Source organism: Oncorhynchus kisutch, linkage group LG13, assembly GCF_002021735.2.
Source record: "Oncorhynchus kisutch isolate 150728-3 linkage group LG13, Okis_V2, whole genome shotgun sequence".
Taxonomy (NCBI): domain Eukaryota; kingdom Metazoa; phylum Chordata; class Actinopteri; order Salmoniformes; family Salmonidae; genus Oncorhynchus; species Oncorhynchus kisutch.
In genome coordinates, this window is record NC_034186.2 from 58,978,276 (window position 1) to 58,998,027 (window position 19,752).

Consider the following 19,752-nt stretch of genomic DNA (forward strand, 5'->3'; position numbering starts at 1 on the left):
GTAGATCTGTTTTCATCTGGATTATTTTCCATCAACAGAAACTTGACAGAAACTGTGCATCTACTTAACTTTCCAAATCGGAAGTTTATTTTGCATATATAGATAGATGCACACAGGTTAGTAGTGTATGGAAATAAATATGAATCAAAATAAGAGTTATAAACCTACTTGTTAATTTACAGTTATTTAGTATTAATGTGTTTATTTATGCACTTGGTGAAACTGCAACAACCACTGAGCTATAATAACAGGGGAACAACAAACAACTACATTCCAAAGACAAAATTATCTGGTGACGGAATGCGAAAAGGCGTCAGTTGTATCCATAGAAACTACCACATAATAATGTTGCTTCCACCTATTGGTTAAAACTATCATCAATTTCAGTATGTCCTTTTCCAATTCGGGCACAAACTTTCCAATAATATGTCCATTAATAAACTGCAACCTTGAAGGAGAAAACAAGCTTGAAAAATAATAATAAAATAACAGGTGTATCCTACATATTTGCCATGGTGAAGGAGGGTAAGGGACTGCTCAGTGGCTCAAAGGAAACATGTTTGTCCTTTGTTTTGTGTTCCCTTGTAGTGGATGGGTGCATTATTCCTGAACGATTATGTCGCACCTGTTGTTGTTCAGCGTTACCAGCTACCGCTAGGCTAATGTTTCTAAAACAGACTATGTTTATTTGTATATTGAGAGCCGTTACAATGTACCAAATGCCATGATATTGAATGCATTGTTATATTGTGTCAATTATCGGAAGTTGTACCTCAGGTATGACCCATGGAAGCAGAAGGGAATTTATATAATGCCCAACCCAGTTAAAAAGGTGAGAAGAGCAGACAAACTACTCCAGAAGTTAAAGGGACCAGACAACAAGTAAGTTGTATAGAAGTAGTTTCAGTCAATTCAGATGCTGCACATACATAATGTCAAAATAGGCCTAGTATTTTTTGGGACATTTTCAACTAAAATATTCACACATAACTGATGTCCTGTTTTGACTGGAATAAAAGGATTGACCAAAAATGTAACATTTTTAGAGAATCACATGATCTCAGGAAACTACTGTCCCTGCTTGAAACTAATGCTCACAGACACCAGGTAAGGACATGTCAATTCAGCTGAATGTCGAACCCTCTATTTTGTGTTGTACAGTCGTGGCCAAAAGTTTTGAGAATGACACAAATATTAATTTTCACAAAGTCTGCTGCCTCAGTGTCTTTAGATATTTTTGTCAGATGTTAATATGGAATATTGAAGTATAATTACAAGCATTTCATAAGTGTCAAAGGCTTTTATTGACAATCACATGAAGTTGATGCAAAGAGTCAATATTTGCAGTGTTGACCCTTCTTTTTCAAGACCTCTGCAATCCACCCTGGCATGCTGTCAATGAACTTCTAGGCCACATCCTGACTGATGGCAGCCCATTCTTGCATAATCAATGCTTGGAGTTTGTCAGAATTTGTGGGTTTTTGTTTGTCCACCCGCCTCTTGAGGATTGACCACAAGTTCTCAATGGGATTAAGGTCTGCGGAGTTTCCTGGCCATGGACCCAAAATATCGATGTTTTGTTCCCCGAGACACTTAGTTATCACTTTTGCCTTATGGCAAGGTGCTCCATCATGCTGGAAAAGGCATTGTTCGTCACAAACTGTTCCTGGATGGTTGGGAGAAGTTGCTCTCGGAGGATGTGTTGGTACCATTCTTTATTCGTGGTGGTGTTCTTAGGAAAAATTGTGAGCGAGCCCACTCCCTTGGCTGAGAAGCAACCCCACACATGAATGGTCTCAGGATGCTTTACTGTTGGCATGACACAGGACTGATGGTAGTGCTCACCTTGTCTTCTCCGGACAAGCTTTTTTCCGGATGCCACAAACAATCGGAAAGGGGATTCATCAGTGAAAATGACTTTACCCCAGTCCTCAGCAGTCCAATCCCTGTACCTTTTGCAGAATATCAGTCTGTCCCTGATGTTTTTCCTGGAGAGAAGTGGCTTCTTTGCTGCCCTTCTTGACACCAGGCCATCCTCCAAAAGTTTTCGCCTCACTGTGGGTGCAGATGCACTCACACCTGCCTGCTGCCATTCCTGAGCAAGCTGTACTGATGGTGCCCCGATCCCACAGCTGAATCAACTTTAGGAGACGGTCCTGGCGCTTGCTGGACTCTTTTGGGTGCCCTGAAGCCTTCTTCACAACAATTGAACCTCTCTCCTTGAACTTCTTATTAATGAGCCGATAAATGGTTGATTTAGGTGCAATCTTACTGGCAGAAATATTCTTGCCTGTGAAGCCCTTTTTGTGCAAAGCAATGATGACGGCACGTGTTTCCTTGCAGGTAACCATATTTGACAGAGGAAGAACAATGATTCCAAGCACCACCCGCCTTTTGAAGCTTCCAGTATGTTATTCGAACTCAATCAGCATGACAGAGTGATCTCCAGCCTTGTACTTGTCAACACTCACACCTGTGTTAACGAGAGAATCACAGACGTGATGTCAGCTGGTCCTTTTGTGGCAGGGCTGAAATATAGTGTATATATCATTTTGGGGGGATTCAGTTAATTTGCATGGCAAAGAGAGACTTTGCAATTCATCTGATCACTCTTCATAACATTCTGGAGTATATGCAAATTGCCATCATACAAACTGAGGCAGCAGACCTTGTGAAAATTCATATTTGTGCCATTCTCAAAACTTTTGGCCGTGACTGTACAGTATGATGTGATCAGGTTTGTCTGCCTGACATTCCAGGTTGCAGTATTGAGTCAGTCATGTAAGGTCCGCAACAGTGGAGGAAGATCCCAGACCATTCTCCAGCTAAATATTGCCAGCAACAATAGGAGTCAGATTCACATAACCTCTGAAGATCATGAGCTGGAGAAATTCAGGTATATCCCTAAATAATTCATTTAGGATCCCTTGAATATGATTGATCACATAATTAACTTTTCTTTCACATCTTTCCGTCTAACAGTGCAACATACAGAAATCAACATTGTTTCAACAGTCATCCTCAACATAAGCTTTTTTTGGAGATCCTTACCTCTTTGGTCAAGAACAGACTGTGCAGGTAGTCTCATGTGGTATCAACAATTTTTGTGCAGCTGATGAAGGTCTTGAAAGTTGCTCAGTTGTGTGTGTACTTCCTTTGTAGTGACTGGGTCGACCATGCACCACCTGAGTCTGTCCTTAGAGTACTCATCTGTCTACGATTGCTCGTAAGAGAACCACTTTATCAGGTAAAACGAATGATGTGCCTTTTCTTCCTTCAACTTCGTATGATGTAAAATAGAAATGACTCGTGCTGCCTTTCTCTTTTGACTTGTTGACAAAAACCTGACAAGCAAGCAGGACAATTCAACACTCTGATTTCAGGTATCTTTTTAATTCTCGTCATACCCTGTCTTTTCAGAGAGTTTTTCATCAACTCCAAGGTGTTGATCTTCTCGCAAGGGTAAATGTACTTTAAATCTATTTAAAAAACCTTCTAGTCTGACAGTCCTGTGTTGCTTTTTATAGCTGTCACTTTCTATCCCTTTCCCTCCCTCTTTAGTACATGGAGTTGGTGTGCAGCAGTTATCTGGGGTGTGGAGAGCAGACATTTGCCATGGAGAAGTTGGTCACCATGACGTGTGAGTTATCAAATCCCCCCAAAAAGTAGCCTGTATTTCCCTCAATGTCCTTCCTTATTGTCCCTTGTCTCTTCATTCCCGAATAGATATGCTTCAGAAACTGTCTGCAGTGGAGGACCAAAGGCAGTGGGTTATTGAGAGTGGCGCTCATAAGGTAAACAATTGTACAAATGTCACTGCCTCATACAATGTACTGTAGGATTGTGTTAAATGAAGAACTGTACTCCTAACTGACTGTTAGTCCAATGTCTGTTCCCCATTACTTGTGGATAGGTTTTTGTTTTTTTCTGACTTGGAAAGTAGTAACTAATGAGCATATAATGATGTAAGATTTCATGCTCATGCTCAGACCCTGGTAAAGCTCCTATCAACACGTGACAGCAGTGTATTACTAGGTGCCCTCCTAGCACTCACCTCATTGGCTGAGAGGTAACTGCTCTTATAAAGGGACCTTGGGACATCATGCATACCTTTAGTAAAAGTATACACTGTAGCTAACACTTAAATACATCACTTGATCTATCCCCTAGTTCAGAATGCAAGAAGACGATAGGAGAGTTGTCAATCGTGGAGAATCTTCTTGTTATACTACAAGATTATGACTTACTGTCCAAAAGGTACAGTACCTACCTCCCTTGTCAGTCCCACTCTATGCGTTCATCTTTGCACAACAAAGTTGCCTCAAATAACAGTTTGCCTTACACCCCCATCAACAGCATGACTATATCACTAGCAATAACATGCATCTTCCAATGTCTTGCTTTGATATGTGTTTTGCGTATACATTTTTCTTTGTGTCCCTTTCAGGATGAGTGCAGAGTTGCTGCGGCTGCTTTCCCCGGTGCGGCAGGTGCGGGAGCAGGTGAGGGAGTGTGAAGGCCTGCCGGTGCTGCTCAGCCTGCTGCACGGGGAGCACCTGAAGCTGCTATGGAGCGTAGTGTGGGTCCTGGTCCAGCTGTGTGAGGAGCCAGACACCAGCGCCGAAATACGCACCTGGGGAGGGGTGCAACAGCTACTTCACATCCTTGACAGGTGAGAGGCTACCTGGATAGACTAAAGAAGTATCATACAAGTTCATGGAGAGCATAGATTACTCAGGAGTTCACTGGGTCAAATGCAGTATATTGGGTGAGACCTAGGTTAGTGCATATTATGACCTTGAGAAAATTGTGATTATGGGAAAATGGTATGCAACCTCTGGTTAAGCTAATATAGTATTGTCAAGAGTTACTTGAGAGTTTAGTGGGTCAAAGACAGTGGTTGAAACATTGGTTAGTGATTATTATGACCATGAGGAAATTCAGATGATGAGAAAGTGGGATGCAACCCAGACCCGTAAGGTTCCGTAATGTACTGTATGCTGTCTGTTCCAGTGAGCGGGCGTACGTTTCGGACCGCTCCTCTATCGAGGCCCTCTGCAGCGCCAATGCAGCGGGACGCATCCAGAGACAGCACGTCAGTGAGGAGCTCAGTCCACAGGAGGATGTGGACGACACCATGTCTCTACAGTCAGGTAGGAACATACACTGGACATGTTAGATATTTAGACTATAGATCATATAGATTGATCTACGTTCAACATGATCTTGTGTAAATGTCTGTCTTTATTGAAGCATGCTGTGCGGCTCTGACTGAACTCGTTTTGGATGACACCACTGCACATCAGGTGGTTCAGGTAAGGGCACCTAGCCACAAACAGAAACAGAGTGTTGGCTTACATTAGAACGATCAATGAACTGGACAATACAGTGCCTTGCGAAAGTATTCGGCCCCCTTGAACTTTGCGACCTTTTGCCACATTTCAGGCTTCAAACATAAAGATATAAAACTGTATTTTTTTGTGAAGAATCAACAACAAGTGGGACACAATCATGAAGTGGAACGACATTTATTGGATATTTCAAACTTTTTTAACAAATCAAAAACAGAAAAATTGGGCGTGCAAAATTATTCAGCCCCCTTAAGTTAATACTTTGTAGCGCCACCTTTTGCTGCGATTACAGCTGTAAGTCGCTTGGGGTATGTCTCTATCAGTTTTGCACATCGAGAGACTGAATTTTTTTCCCATTCCTCCTTGCAAAACAGCTCGAGCTCAGTGAGGTTGGATGGAGAGCATTTGTGAACAGCAGTTTTCAGTTCTTTCCACAGATTCTCGATTGGATTCAGGTCTGGACTTTGACTTGGCCATTCTAACACCTGGATATGTTTATTTTTGAACCATTCCATTGTAGATTTTGCTTTCTGTTTTGGATCATTGTCTTGTTGGAAGATAAATCTCCGTCCCAGTCTCAGGTCTTTTGCAGACTCCATCAGGTTTTCTTCCAGAATGGTCCTGTATTTGGCTCCATCCATCTTCCCATCAATTTTAACCATCTTCCCCGTCCCTGCTGAAGAAAAGCAGGCCCAAACCATGATGCTGCCACCACCATGTTTGACAGTGGGGATGGTATGTTCAGGGTGATGAGCTGTGTTGCTTTTACGCCAAACATAACGTTTTGCATTGTTGCCAAAAAGTTCAATTTTGGTTTCATCTGACCAGAGCACCTTCTTCCACATGTTTGGTGTGTCTCCCAGGTGGCTTGTGGCAAACTTTAAACAACACTTTTTATGGATATCTTTAAGAAATGGCTTTCTTCTTGCCACTCTTCCATAAAGGCCAGATTTGTGCAATATACGACTGATTGTTGTCCTATGGACAGAGTCTCCCACCTCAGCTGTAGATCTCTGCAGTTCATCCAGAGTGATCATGGGCCTCTTGGCTGCATCTCTGATCAGTCTTCTCCTTTAATGGCTGAAAGTTTAGAGGGACGGCCAGGTCTTGGTAGATTTGCAGTGGTCTGATACTCCTTCCATTTCAATATTATCGCTTGCACAGTGCTCCTTGGGATGTTTAAAGCTTGGGAAATCTTTTTGTATCCAAATCCGGCTTTAAACTTCTTCACAACAGTATCTCGGACCTGCCTGGTGTGTTCCTTGTTCTTCATGATGCTCTCTGCGCTTTTAACGGACCTCTGAGACTATCACAGTGCAGGTGCATTTATACGGAGACTTGATTACACACAGGTGGATTGTATTTATCATCATTAGTCATTTAGGTCAACATTGGATCATTCAGAGATCCTCACTGAACTTCTGGAGAGAGTTTGCTGCACTGAAAGTAAAGGGGCTGAATAATTTTGCACGCCCAATTTTTCAGTTTTTGATTTGTTAAAAAAGTTTGAAATATCCAATAAATATCGTTCCACTTCATGATTGTGTCCCACTTGTTGTTGATTCTTCACAAAAAAATGCAGTTTTATATCTTTATGTTTGAAGCCTGAAATGTGGCAAAAGGTCGCAAAGTTCAAGGGGGCCTGAATACTTTCGCACGGCACTGTATATAGGACTATGATATTGATTCAGAATTGTGTTAGTGGAAAGAGCATTTTTGAAATGCATTCTCTTTGCTTCGTCAGGAGAATGGGGTCTATGTAATTGCGAAATTGATTCTGCCACAAAGCTTTCGCAATGGACCAAAAGCAATATCCCTACAGGTATTACACATTACATAATGGTGTAATTACAATTATCATGTCATGTTTGTCCTTATACTACAATGACAGTCATTATGTTATTGTTGATGTTGACAGTGCTATGCATTTCGGACCCTACGTTTCCTCTTCAGCATGGAATGTAACCGACATCTATTTAAAAGGTGATGACATAAGACATTGTTTCTTAAAGTCAGTGTACATATTTTTTTATTTCAGAAAATGTATATATTTTTTTAAATATATGTTTCAGGCTCTTTCCTACAGATTTATTTGAGCTGTTCATTGATGTTGGGCATTATGTGAGAGACATCACTGTCTATGAAGCACTTCAAGCAAAAGTTTCTCTCTACACTGTGAGAAAACTGCTATACTGTAAAAACGACTATACGTAACATATAGGTAACTGCCAAAATAAAGGAAACACCAACATATAGTGTCTTAAAAGGGTGTTGGGCCACCAGGAGCCAAAACAGCTTCAATGCATCTTGGCATAGATTCTACAAGTGTCTGGAACTCTATTGTGGAAGCACCAGCTTTCAATATACTTTTTATCCCTCATTTACTCAAGTGTTTCCATTATTTTGGCAGTTACCTGTACGTTCAAGGGCCCTGTCCTGTCTCCTTTTGTAATGTAAAGCCCTGTATAATCAGAATAATGATTAATTTACTATTTTCATGAACTATTCTCTGCCGTCATTACTACTCTACTCCACTCTGTGAGGATTGTTTACTGGCGTGTTGGCTTACATTTAGCAGGAGGAATTGGACAGCCTGAGGGAGAATATTGAGACTGTCGACCAGAACCGCCCTCCTCTGAGAGTGATCAATGGCTACTCCATACTGGACCATCTAGGCACTGGGGCATTCGGCAGTGTGTTCAAGGTAGAGCCTCCCACTGAGCCATTCATCAGTGCCAACCTTAATGTGCCTGTATGAGTGGACACATGACAATTACAATGTGGTTGCAATGTGGTTACAATGTGGTTGTGATTGATGTGGCATGTCTGATTGTGCTTTGATTTCAAGGACTCATGATCACTAGAATTTTGCTACCTCTACATGCTTGAGTTTGAATTTGTACCATTTGGCATGACTATGGAGTGGTTTTAGTGCCAAAAGAAATTGAATCCGAAGTGTATTTTGGCACTAATATTACTCCACACATGTCTAACATTCTTTCTGGTATATTTTCTACCTGTTTGGTTTTGATTGTTGTGTGCGGTTGTGCTGAGAGGTGAGGAAACAGAGTGGTCAGAACCTTCTGGCTCTGAAGGAAGTGAATCTCCACAACCCTGCCTTCGGTAAAGATAAGAAGTCCAGAGACAGCAACGTGGAGAAGATAGTGTCTGAGCTCACCATCATTAAGGAACAGGTTAGCATTGGTTTACTATCGGCCAGATACAGTAGTTCATGTCTCACACGTTGCTTTTGTTTGTTGATATTCTACCATGTGGTTATATACCATATTACCCACAACACACCAGTCAGTACCTCTTTTTGAATGATGAGCACTCATGCTTTTTTTTCTCTGTTCCCTGAAGATGACCCATCCAAATGTTGTGAAATATTACAAGACATTCTTGAAAGGTAAGTATCAGACACACACCACAATTTTTTAAAATGTCTGTATTTGTTATTTAACATTTATTTGACTAGGCAACTCAGTTAAGAACAAATTCTTATTTACAATGACGGCCTAACAAAAGGCAAAAGGCCTCCTGCGGGGACTGTGGCCTGGGATTAAAAATTAAAATAAATACAATATAAATATAGGACAAAACACACGTCACAACAAGAGAGACAACACTACATAAAGAGAGACCTAAGACGACAACATAGCAAGGCAGCAACACATGACAACACAGCATGGTAGCAACACAACATGGTAGCAGAACAAAACATGGTACAAACATTATTGGGCTCGGACAACAGCCCAAAGGGCAAGAAGGTAGAGACAACAATACATCACACAAAGCATCGAGTTAACATTATTAAGATATCAGATTTTTAAATGGCTATGAACACTGTTTCAGGTGACAGGCTATACATTGTCATGGAGTTGATAGAAGGTGTTCCCCTCTGGGACCATTTCAACTCTCTGAAAGAGAAGGAGCAGCAATTCACAGAGGAGAGACTTTGGAACATATTCATCCAGGTAAGTATCGGCCTCCATTGCTTTGCACTGACAACAAAGCTACTGTAACCGTGAATTCTCTCTTGGATAATTGCTATGAATGAATGAATGAATCGTTCAATGCTATGATGTTGTTTACTAAAGAATGCATATCCCTGTTTTTTTTTCTCCCGATGAAATTCCTCAGATGTGTCTGGCTTTAAGGTACCTGCACAAGGAGAAGAGGATCGTCCACCGAGACCTCACTCCTAATAACGTCATGCTGGGAGAGAGGGACAAAGTCACTATCAGTCAGTCAATCACAGTTGTCCTTTTCATGCTCTATTTCTCTCTCCTCATGGCATCTTCTACTAAAACCAGAGGCACACGTAAATATGAATGAGTCCAATCCTTCCGCACACCACTTACCATTCGTTTTACATACATCATGTCCTTATGCCTGAGGGTATATGTGTCGGTAAAACATTTGACCTGAATCCATTTCAGCTGACTTTGGGCTGGCTAAACAGAAACAGGAGAACAGCAAGCTAACATCAGTGGTTGGGACCATACTGTACTCCTGGTGAGTTATGTGTATAGTTGTTACTCATACTCAGGAGAGATTTCAGGGAGATCTGTCCTGATGATGAAGTAGGTCGTCTCTTAAGGTATGACTGCCTTTATCAAGCTTCATTACTGACACTCCAATATCATTTGAATGATCTCTACAACTGCCATTTTGCGTGTGTGTGTGTATATGTGTGTGTGTGTGTGTATATAGTCCAGAGATAGTGAAGAGTGAGCCATATGGGGAGAAGGCTGATGTCTGGGCTAGCGGATGTATCCTCTACCAGATGGCCACACTGAGGCCTCCATTCTACAGCAGCAACATGCTCTCCCTCGCCACCAAGGTAACATGCAAACGCACATATACACACACACAACTCACATAGGTTCTCTATGTATCTAGGGCTATTGTTGCTAAACTGTGGTTTGTGTTAGTAGATTGTGGAGGCAGTCTATGAACCAGTGGAGGAAGGCATTTTCTCAGAGAGAGTCACAGACATGATTAAATGGTAAGTATAAATATAGTATAAAAGTATTCAAATATGATGAAGTTAATTCATTTATGTTTCACTTAAAGATCTTTGATGTGGATAGCAAAGAGCTCCCATTGTATCACACAAATCAATGATGGACAATGCTTGATAAGATGCTACATTATCTGATTCCTACCTAAATAACTCCCATAATACCCCTCAGCTGCCTGACAACCGACGCAGACTTGCGTCCAGACATTGTGGAAGTCAGCTCCAAGATCTCTGACATCATGATGAGGTTCATGGACAGTTTGTATACTTCCCAGAATGCTTTGGAGAGGAGGGCAGAGCGAGACAGGAAGCGAGCACAGAAGTACTTCCTGGAGAGCCATCGGGGCAGGGTCAGCTGCTGCCACTCCTCTAAAGACCAGGAGAAAACCAGTACTAGGACTGACTCTGATGAGTCCATGGTACCATATTTCTCTTTAGGCCACAGCTCAAATCAAAGCAAAAAAATACCCAGCCAAGGTAAATCTTTCTTGGATTATATGGCCATAATTAATGTTTCTCATAAAACATTTGCTACCATCTTGATTATGATCTATGTGTTTATATAGATAATGGCTCAGATAAAGATCTAGATCCCTTTCACACTAACATCTCCACTGTCTCGGGGTATAAAGACGCTGGTGAGCACTTTAATTCAATATGCTCACTTGAATTTAGATCATTCAATTACTAGGAGTATTTCCAAGTGTAATGTTTGGATTGGAATCAATTTATGTTTTTTTTTATTGTTAAAGGGCCGATAAAGAGTAGTGTCAGTGCTTCTGTGGTAGATGAACCAAACTTAGCTGGGTGAGTCTATATACGATCATACTCTGATATATTATATGTTGTTGAATGTTACCCATATCATCATTTCATCTGAAGAGTGCCTATACTGTTTGTGTCATGACAACAGTTTGTCAGTCAAGTGATAAAATAACCATCCTGTTTTCCTCAGTGGTGAGTTTGCTGTTCCGAAGCCAAAACCTCGACCAGGTAAATTGGGTCATTTTGAAGGATGTTCTTCTTTCCTCCTTCAACTTTGGTTAAGTGGGTTCAACTCAACTAATAAACATGTGGGTTTCATAGTGTCAGCAGGAATCTGTGTGTCTCAGAGAAAGGTTCGGCAGATCGATGATCCCGTCCAAAGACTCCTGGTACAACTGCATAAGATCATTTACATCACTCAGGTAAGTCTAAATGTACTTTAGATTTTTATTTGATTTAGAGTTCCGGTAATAATAATGAGAGCTATGTACCAGTTGGTTGGTGTATACAGTATGTCTAGACATTTGAGCCATTATATTTTAAATCGTACTGTTTCTAACCATTTTATGTTCAGCTTCCCCCAGCTCTTCAGCACAGTGTCAAACGGCGGGCGATTGAGAGATTCAAAAAGTCCCTGTTCCACTACGAAAGCAGTCCCTACAATCTCAAGGTGGAGCTTAACAAGGTAAGTACAAGACACCAGGAACTTACACCAACGTTAGAGCGGTCTGCCTCAACTATGGATTTGCGCTGCGGTAGTCAGCGTGGCATTGTAAGCCTATATACCAGTCTAGTTCATCTAACAGGTCAAACCCTGTATGTGTTGATCTCCATTTTGTTTCCAGCTGCTTCAGGGGTCTCCAGAGCTAATGGAGTCAGGCTCTGCCAGCTCAGACTGGTGGTCTCTGGTCCAGTCTTTTGGAGGAGACCATCTAGGTGCTGCCAAGCAAGCAGGGTTGGGTAGGTTACTTTCTAAATGTAATCCGTTACAGTTACTAGTTACCTGTCCCAAATTGTAATCGGTAACGTAATCTGATTACATTCGGTTACTTTTAGATTACTTTCCCCATAAGAGGCATTAGAAGAAGGCAAAAATGTATGTTACCAATTGAACAACGTCTATTGCAGGATAAATCATAGTTAAAGTTTACATAGCTGGCCATATATGGATGTTACATTTGACTTTATGGGTTGGTTATGTAGACTTCTTCTAACCCATCGCTTTCTACTACATATAATAATACCATTAAATTATATCTTTACATTAAAAACCAAAGTCTATCAGAATTCCAGTCATTCCAATAAATGTTTTACACCCTGGATCTTCAAAAATAGGACATGGAAATGTGGAAGTATAGATTAGCCAAATTGTTTTACCTGAGCATGACCCCAAAACGAACGACTTATTAGCCAGCCCTACTCTGTTGTCTTATGATTTATGATGGTTATCATGGAGGACTGATTGGGATCATTGATTCGAGTTGAAAAGTAAATTCTGCTCTCATGGAATGGCATGCTTTGAGCACTACTGAAAGGTGCTATTTACATGTGAAAAAGGAATGCCATATGCTGTATTTGCTACAGGCCTATTGTTTACCTTTTTGTTGGTGACACTTTGATATCTTGATAATATGTAGCTGCTTAAATCCACAGATGAAACAATAACAAAATGGACGCCCCACCTCTTTTGGTAAAAAAAGCTGAGGGATGGGCCTGGAGAAATGTAACCACTCTCAGATGAATAGACAGAGCTATGGAAGCTGGGACTGACCATCCATGATATCAACATTATTGTTTTAACCATGTTATGAGGCTATACAGTGTTTGTTTATAAATTGGAGTAAAACAAGCTTATATTTTGGGTTCTCATGGAGTGTGACAGTTGAACTAAGCTCATGAGGTATTTATACGTTTTTTCACTGGCTGTCCACTGGTTTCAAAAATAACGAATGATAGGCATCTTCCTAAATTCAAACATTATTGGGTTCAAATACACATTTAGGTTTGTGAACAGCCATCCACAACAACCACAATCCGTACGGCGCAAATAGCTAAATGAGAGAGGAGCAGTGTGATTCACATCAATGCGCTATATAGATAACAATAATAAGTGATATCCGTATCCACGTAGACGACACAACTACTGTCATCCTTTCCTTCAAGTGGGATAATCTTTGGATGCCGACAGCAGTCGCACCATTGGAAGACATAGCTTGGACTGTAGCCTACAAAAGCCTATTCCTGCTCTTTTCCCGCGATCCATCAAACACATTTGGTGTGTCATCATAGTGGTCTCAGACTTGTGGTCAGATTCGCTCAGATGGAACAAACTTAAACTTGGACCTTTTTTCAATGCTGATTTGAACGTCATTGAGAAAACAGAGAAGTGTCAAAGATTTTTTTTCTCACAAACATCCTTTCTGAATTTAAAAGTAATCCTTGAAGTAATTATCTAGTTTTTCCAAAGTATCTGTAATCTGATTACAATATTTTTGCTGGTAACGGATTAGTTACTTTATTTTATGTAAACATGTAATCCATTACTCCCTAACCTCATTACTACCCTAACCTCAGTGCTAGTGCATACTGGTGGTTAACGTAGTGTCACGATCATTATAATGAGTGGACCAAGATGCAGCGTGGTATGGTTCAATCCTCTTTATTTTGAAGAGAAACTCAAAGAAAACAATAAATCACGAAACGTGAAGCTACAATTGTGCTCACAGGCAACTATACATAGTCAAGATCCCACAAAGCACAAAGGGGAAATGGCTGCCTAAATATGATCCCCAATCAGAGACAACAATAAACAGCTGCCTCTGATTGGGAACCAGACCAGGCCAACATAGAAATATAATCACCTAGATGACCCACCCTAGTCACACCCTGACCTAACCAACATAGAGAATAAAAAGCTCTCTATGGTCAGGGTGTGACACGTAGCAACCTAACAGAATACTGAGCCAAGAACCAAAGCTACGTGATGAGTGTTGTGTTCTCATGTTGTCTCCCATGGGGGTTGCTATAACCCTTGTCTAGGTGTTTAGAAGCCTAAAATGTAACTTTGTGCTACAGGTGATATGGAAAATGGTGATCTCAAGGAGGGAATCAGCTATGAGCAGATGCAGGTTAATATCAGTTTTTTTTTATTGTATAGAAATAAATACAATAGGATAGCCTGTTGTAGTTGACATATTTCTGGACATGTGGATGTCTATGTCTGGCTGAAACTGTGAATCTGTTTAGGAAATATGAATGCTATAAGTGATCTTTCATTTCAGGCCATTATAGAGGAGGTTCTGGAGGAGAATGGATACTACAACGCAATGAGGATTGACCAGGGTGCAACAGGGAGAAACCAGTGACCTTCATCCTTATAAGTCATATCTTCATTGGCATGCTAGTGTTTTCCAGTCACACTGTCGAAATGGGCTAGCACTACATTTCTTTGAGAGGCTGATAACCTTGAGAAGGAAGTAGATCAATGATACACAGTCTGCATAAAGGGGAAGTGTTTCACGACAGGCTCAAACAGACAAATAGTACTGATTTCGGGTCAAAGAAAGCAGTCATACGTCTTCAACACATATGCATATTAGACTATTTATGGCCTATGAAATTGAAGCTGTATGGTCACTTGGAGTTTGCACTGAGCTAATGTACTCATGCATTGATCATATGTACAAATCTATACAGATTCTAGGGTCTTTCTCAGTGTTGTGTGATGTTTGTGTGGTTATTTTGTGATCTCTCTCTCTCAGGTTACACTTTCTTTAACTCTAAGTAGACTCAGGATAGGGATATTACCGCTTTATCTCTGGTATTGTCTGACCTGCATCAGACGGCATGTTCCTAATGTCGCTATACAATGACGTGTTTGTTGTTGTTGTTGTTGTTGAGGACTTTTGCACAGTTAAATAGTCTACTTCCAGATGATATTCTATGTTAAATGTTATTAATTGTACATTTTCATTTCTTTCTAAACAGCTATGCTTTGAGGAAATCTCAGGTGAAGCGAGATGCACTTTCTACCTATGTTTAACTTTCTTCAGACAGGTATCCGTGTCCTCAGGTCTGTGTGTTAATAGAAACTATTGCATGTATTTCCATTACATGGGAAATAAATATATTGCTGTGGAGAATTCTGTTTGTATGTCTGGCTTTAGATTATTCAATTAAATGTATGTATAAAGCCCTTCTTACATCTGCTGATGTCTGGGTTTCTGCTGGGTTTCTGTACAGCACTTTGAGATATCAGCTGATGTACGAAGGGCTATATAAATACATTTGATTTGATTTGATTTGATGTCACAAAGTGCTGTACAGAAACCCAGCCTAAAACCCCAAACAGCAAGCAATGCAGGTGTAGAAGCACGGTGGCTAGGAAAAACTCCCAAGAAAGGTCCGAACCAAGGAAGAAACCTAGAGAGGAATCAGGCTATGAGGGGTGGCCATTCCTCTTCTGGCTGTGCCGGGTGGAGATTATAATAGAACATGGCCAAGATGTTCAAATGTTCATAGATGACCAGCAGGGTCAAATAATAATAATCACAGTGGATGTCGAGGGTGCAACATGTCAGCACCTCAGGAGTAAATGTCAGTTGGCTTTTCATAGCTGAACATTCAGAGTAACTCTACTGCTCCTGCTGTCTCTAGTGAGTTGAAAACAGCAGGTCTGGGACAGGTAGCACGTCCGGTGAACAGGTCAGGGTTCCATAGCCGCAGGCAGAACAGTAAAAACTGGAGCAGCAGCACGACCAGGTGGACTGGGGACAGCAAGGAGTCATCTGGCCAGGTAGCCCCGAGGCATTCTCATAGGACACCGGAGACAGGAGAAATACCCCAGATATAACAGACTGACCCTAGCCCCCCGACACAAACTACTGCAGCATAAATGCTGGAAGATGAGACAAGAGGGGTCGGGAGACATTGTGGCCCCATCCGACGATACCCCCGGACAGGGCCAAACAGGCAGGATATAACCCCACCCACTTTGCCAAAGCACAGCCCCCACACCACTAGAGGAATATCTTCAACCACCAACTTACCATCCTGAGACAAGGTCGAGTATAGCCCGCAAAGATCTCCGCCACTGCACAACCCAAGGGGGGGCGCCAACCCGGAAAGGAAGATCACGTCAATCACTCAACCCACTCAAGTGACGCACTCTCCTAGGGACGGCATGGAAGAGCACCAGTAAGCCAGTGACTCTAGCCCCTCTAACCCCTGTAATAGGGTTAGAGGCAGAGAATCCCCGTGGAGAGAGGGGAACAGGCCAGGCAGAGACAGCAAGGGAGGTTCGTTGCTCCAGTACCTTTCCGTTAACCTTCACACTCCAGGGCCAGACTACACTCAATCATAGGACCTATTGACGAGATGAGTCTTCATTAAAGACTTAAAGGTTGAGACCGAGTCTGCGTCTCTGACATGGGTAGGCAGCCCATTCCATAAAAATGTAGCTCTATACGAGAAAGCCCTGCCTCCAGCTGTTTGCTTAGAAATTCTAGGGACAGTAAGGAGGCCTGCATCTTGTGACCATAGCGTACGTGTAGGTATGTACGGCAGGACCAAATCGGAGAGATAGGTAGGAGCAAGCCCATGTAATGCTTTGTAGGTTAGCAGTAAAACCTTGAAATCAGCCCTTGCATTAACAGGAAGCCAGTGTAGAGAGACTAGCACTGGAATAATATGACAGAAAGTTTCAGATTTTTTGCAATGTTACGTAGATTTAAAAAAAGCTGTCCTTCAAACAGTCGTGATATGTTCATCAAAAGAGAGATCAGGGTCCAGAGTAACGCCGAGGTCTTTCACAGTTTTATTTGAGATGACTGTACAACCATCAGGATTAATTGTCAGATTCAACAGAAGATATCTTTGTTTCTTGGGACCTTTTAACAAGCATCTCTGTTTTGTCCGAGATTAAAAGTAGAACATTTGCAGCCATCCACTTCCTTATGTCTGAAACACAGGCTTCCAGGGAGGGCAATTCTGGGGCTTCACCATGTTTCATCGAATGTACAGCTGTGTGTCATCCGCATAGCAGTGAAAGTTAACATTATGTTTCCGAATGACATCACCAAGAGGTAAAATATATTGTGAAAACAATAGTGGTCCTAAAACGGAACCTTGAGGAACATCGAAATTTACATTTGATTTGTCAGAGGACAAACCATTTACAGAGCAAACTGATATCTTTCCGACAGATAAGATCTAAACCAGGCCAGAACTTGTCCGTGTAGACCAATTTGGGTTTCCAATTTCTCCAAAAGAATGTGATGATCGATGGTATCAAAAGCAGCACTAAGGTCTAGGAGCACGAGGACAGATGCAGAGCCTAGGTCTAACGCCATTAAAATGTCAATTACAACCTTCACAAGTGCAGTCTCAGTGCTTTGATGGGGTCTAAAACCAGACTGAAGCGTTTCGTATACATTGTTTGTCTTCAAAAAGGCAGCTTTTAATTTAAAAATTGAGAGGAATGGGAGATTCAATATAGGCCGCTAGTTTTTTAAATATTTTCTGGGTCAATGTTTGGCTTTATCAAAAGAGAGGCTTTTTACTGCCACTTTTAGTGGCAGTAATATTTATATATTTATTATGTTCAACATATGAGGGCCAAGCACAGGAAGCAGCTCTTTCAGTAGTTTAGTTGGAATAGGGTCCAGTATGCAGCTTGAAGGTTTAGAGGCCATGATTATTTTCATCAATGCGTCAAGAGATATAGTACAAAAAAACTTGTGTCTCCCTTGATCCTAGGTCTTGTGCAGACTCGGGACAACTGAGCTTTGGAGCTCTGAAGTGAAAGCCATCCTCTCTTGGGGAATGCTGCTTTTTAGTAAAGCTTTGCGACAGTATCAAAAATAAATTTTGGATTGTTCTTATTTTCCTCAATTAAGTTGGAAAAATAGGATGATCGAGCAGCAGTGAGGGCTCTTCGATACTGCATGGAACTGCAGTCGGAAGACTTCCAGTTTGGTGTAGCGCCAATTCTTTCCAATTTTCTGGAAGCTTGCTTCAGAGCTCTGATATTTTCTGTATACCAGGGAGCTAGTTTCTTATGACAAATGTTTTTTGTTTTTAGGGGTGCGACTGCATCTATGGTATTGCTCAAGGTTAAATTGAGTTCCTCAGTTAGGTGGTTAACTGATTTTTGTACTCTGACATCCTTGGGTAGGCGGAGGGAGTCTGGAAGGGCATCTAGGAGTCTTTGGGTTGTCAGAGAATTTATAGCACGGCTTTTGATGGGTTTTTGTTGGGGTCTGAGCAGATTATTTGTTGCGATTCCAAACGTAATAAAATGGTGGTCCGATAGTCCACGCTTATGAGGAAAAACATTGAGATCCACAACATTTATTCCACGGGACAAAACTAGGTCCAGAGTATGACTGTGGCAGTGAGTAGGTCTGGAGACATGTTGGACAAAACCCACTGAGTCGATGATGGCTCCAAAAACCTTTTGGAGTGGGTATTAAAGTCACCAAAAATTTTAATATTATCTGCCATGACTACAAGGTCTGATAGGAATTCAGGGAACTCAGTGAAGAACGCTGTATATGACCCAGGAGGCCTGTAAACAGTAGCTATAAAAAGTGATTGAGTAGGCTGCATAGATTTCATGACTAGAAGCTCAAAAGACGAAATCATTGTTTTTTGGTTGTTGTAAATTGAAATTTGCTATCATAAATGTTAGCAACACCTCCGCCTTTGCGGGATGCGCGGGGGATATGGTCACTAGTGTAACCAGGAGGTGAGGCCTCATTTAACACAGTACATTCATCAGGCTTAAGCTATGTTTCAGTCAGGCCAATAACATCAAGATTGTGATCAGTGATTAGTTCTTTGACTATAACTGCCTTGGAAGTGAGGGATCTAACATTAAGTAGCCCTATTTTGAGGTGTGAGGTATCACAATCTTTTTCAATAATGGAAGTGGAGGAATGGAGGAGGTCTTTATTCCAGTGAGATTGCTAAGGCAAACACCGCCATGTTTAGTTTTGCCCAACCTAGGTCGAGGCACAGACATGGTCTCAATGGGAATAGCTGAGCTGACTACACTGACTGTGCTAGTGGCAGACTCCACTAAGCTGGCAGGCTAGCTAACAGCCTGCTGCCTGGCCTGCACCCTATCCCATTGTGGAGCTAGGGGAGAAAGAGCCCTGTCTATTTCGTAGATAAGATGAGAGCACCCCTCCAGCTAGGATGGAGTCCGTCACTCCTCAACAGGCCAGGCTTGGTCCTGTTTGTGGGTGAGTCCCAGAAAGAGGGCCAATTATCTACAAATTCTATATTTTGGGAGGGGCAGAAAACAGTTTTCAATCAGCAATTGAGTTGTGAGACTCTGCTGTAGAGCTTATCACTCCCCCTAACTGGGAGGGGGCCAGAGACAATTACTTGATGCCGACACATCTTTCTAGCTGATTTACACGCTGAAGCTGTTGCGCCACTCTTGAATCTTTCATATTATTGTGTTTTTCAGTAGTTTTTCCACTGAGGCAATGGGTGTAATTCTCAACAAAGACCACAGGGGGCAGTATCAACCTTTGTATGGAGCACTGGATCGTGTAAATATATTTTTGTTTTTGTTTAAATGAGTCACACACCCAGGGTATA

The 19,752-nt window shown here is 41.6% G+C and overlaps 1 protein-coding gene across 4 annotated transcripts; it reads left to right on the forward strand.

Annotated features, from left to right (window-relative positions):
• The first annotated feature begins 407 nt into the window (after positions 1 to 407).
• nek10 (NIMA-related kinase 10) lies at positions 408 to 15,284 on the forward strand. Of its 4 annotated transcripts, none has more exons than XM_031786712.1 (34): positions 408 to 525; positions 778 to 882; positions 1,047 to 1,107; positions 2,760 to 2,896; positions 2,983 to 3,078; positions 3,163 to 3,247; positions 3,421 to 3,462; positions 3,562 to 3,640; positions 3,727 to 3,794; positions 3,990 to 4,069; positions 4,171 to 4,257; positions 4,448 to 4,672; positions 5,014 to 5,153; positions 5,254 to 5,315; positions 7,096 to 7,173; positions 7,270 to 7,334; positions 7,424 to 7,526; positions 7,927 to 8,055; positions 8,408 to 8,545; positions 8,715 to 8,760; positions 9,207 to 9,328; positions 9,495 to 9,675; positions 9,794 to 9,869; positions 10,068 to 10,197; positions 10,292 to 10,362; positions 10,550 to 10,854; positions 10,944 to 11,015; positions 11,130 to 11,184; positions 11,333 to 11,370; positions 11,464 to 11,564; positions 11,717 to 11,827; positions 11,988 to 12,102; positions 14,218 to 14,270; positions 14,424 to 15,284. In XM_031786712.1, the coding sequence occupies exons 2-34, from the start codon at positions 812 to 814 to the stop codon at positions 14,505 to 14,507; spliced, it is 3,306 nt and encodes a 1,101-aa protein (XP_031642572.1). In that variant the 5' UTR covers positions 408 to 525; positions 778 to 811; the 3' UTR covers positions 14,508 to 15,284. The 4 variants fall into 4 exon arrangements, with proteins under 4 accessions (XP_031642572.1, XP_020353736.1, XP_031642571.1 ...); XM_020498147.2 differs by having other exon boundaries at positions 9,495 to 9,597; XM_031786711.1 differs by having other exon boundaries at positions 513 to 882.
• The last annotated feature ends 4,468 nt before the right edge of the window (positions 15,285 to 19,752 follow it).

Excerpts from the sequence above, each read along its gene's own strand:
- nek10 (XM_031786711.1), top strand. The coding sequence starts at position 725 with ATGATATTGAATGCATTGTTATATTGTGTCAATTATCGGAAGTTGTAC. Across the intron at positions 883-1,046 it reads TTAAAGGGACCAGACAACAA|AGAATCACATGATCTCAGGA; the intron begins GTAAGTTGTATA and ends TAACATTTTTAG. Across the intron at positions 9,676-9,793 it reads TACTAAAACCAGAGGCACAC|CTGACTTTGGGCTGGCTAAA; the intron begins GTAAATATGAAT and ends AATCCATTTCAG.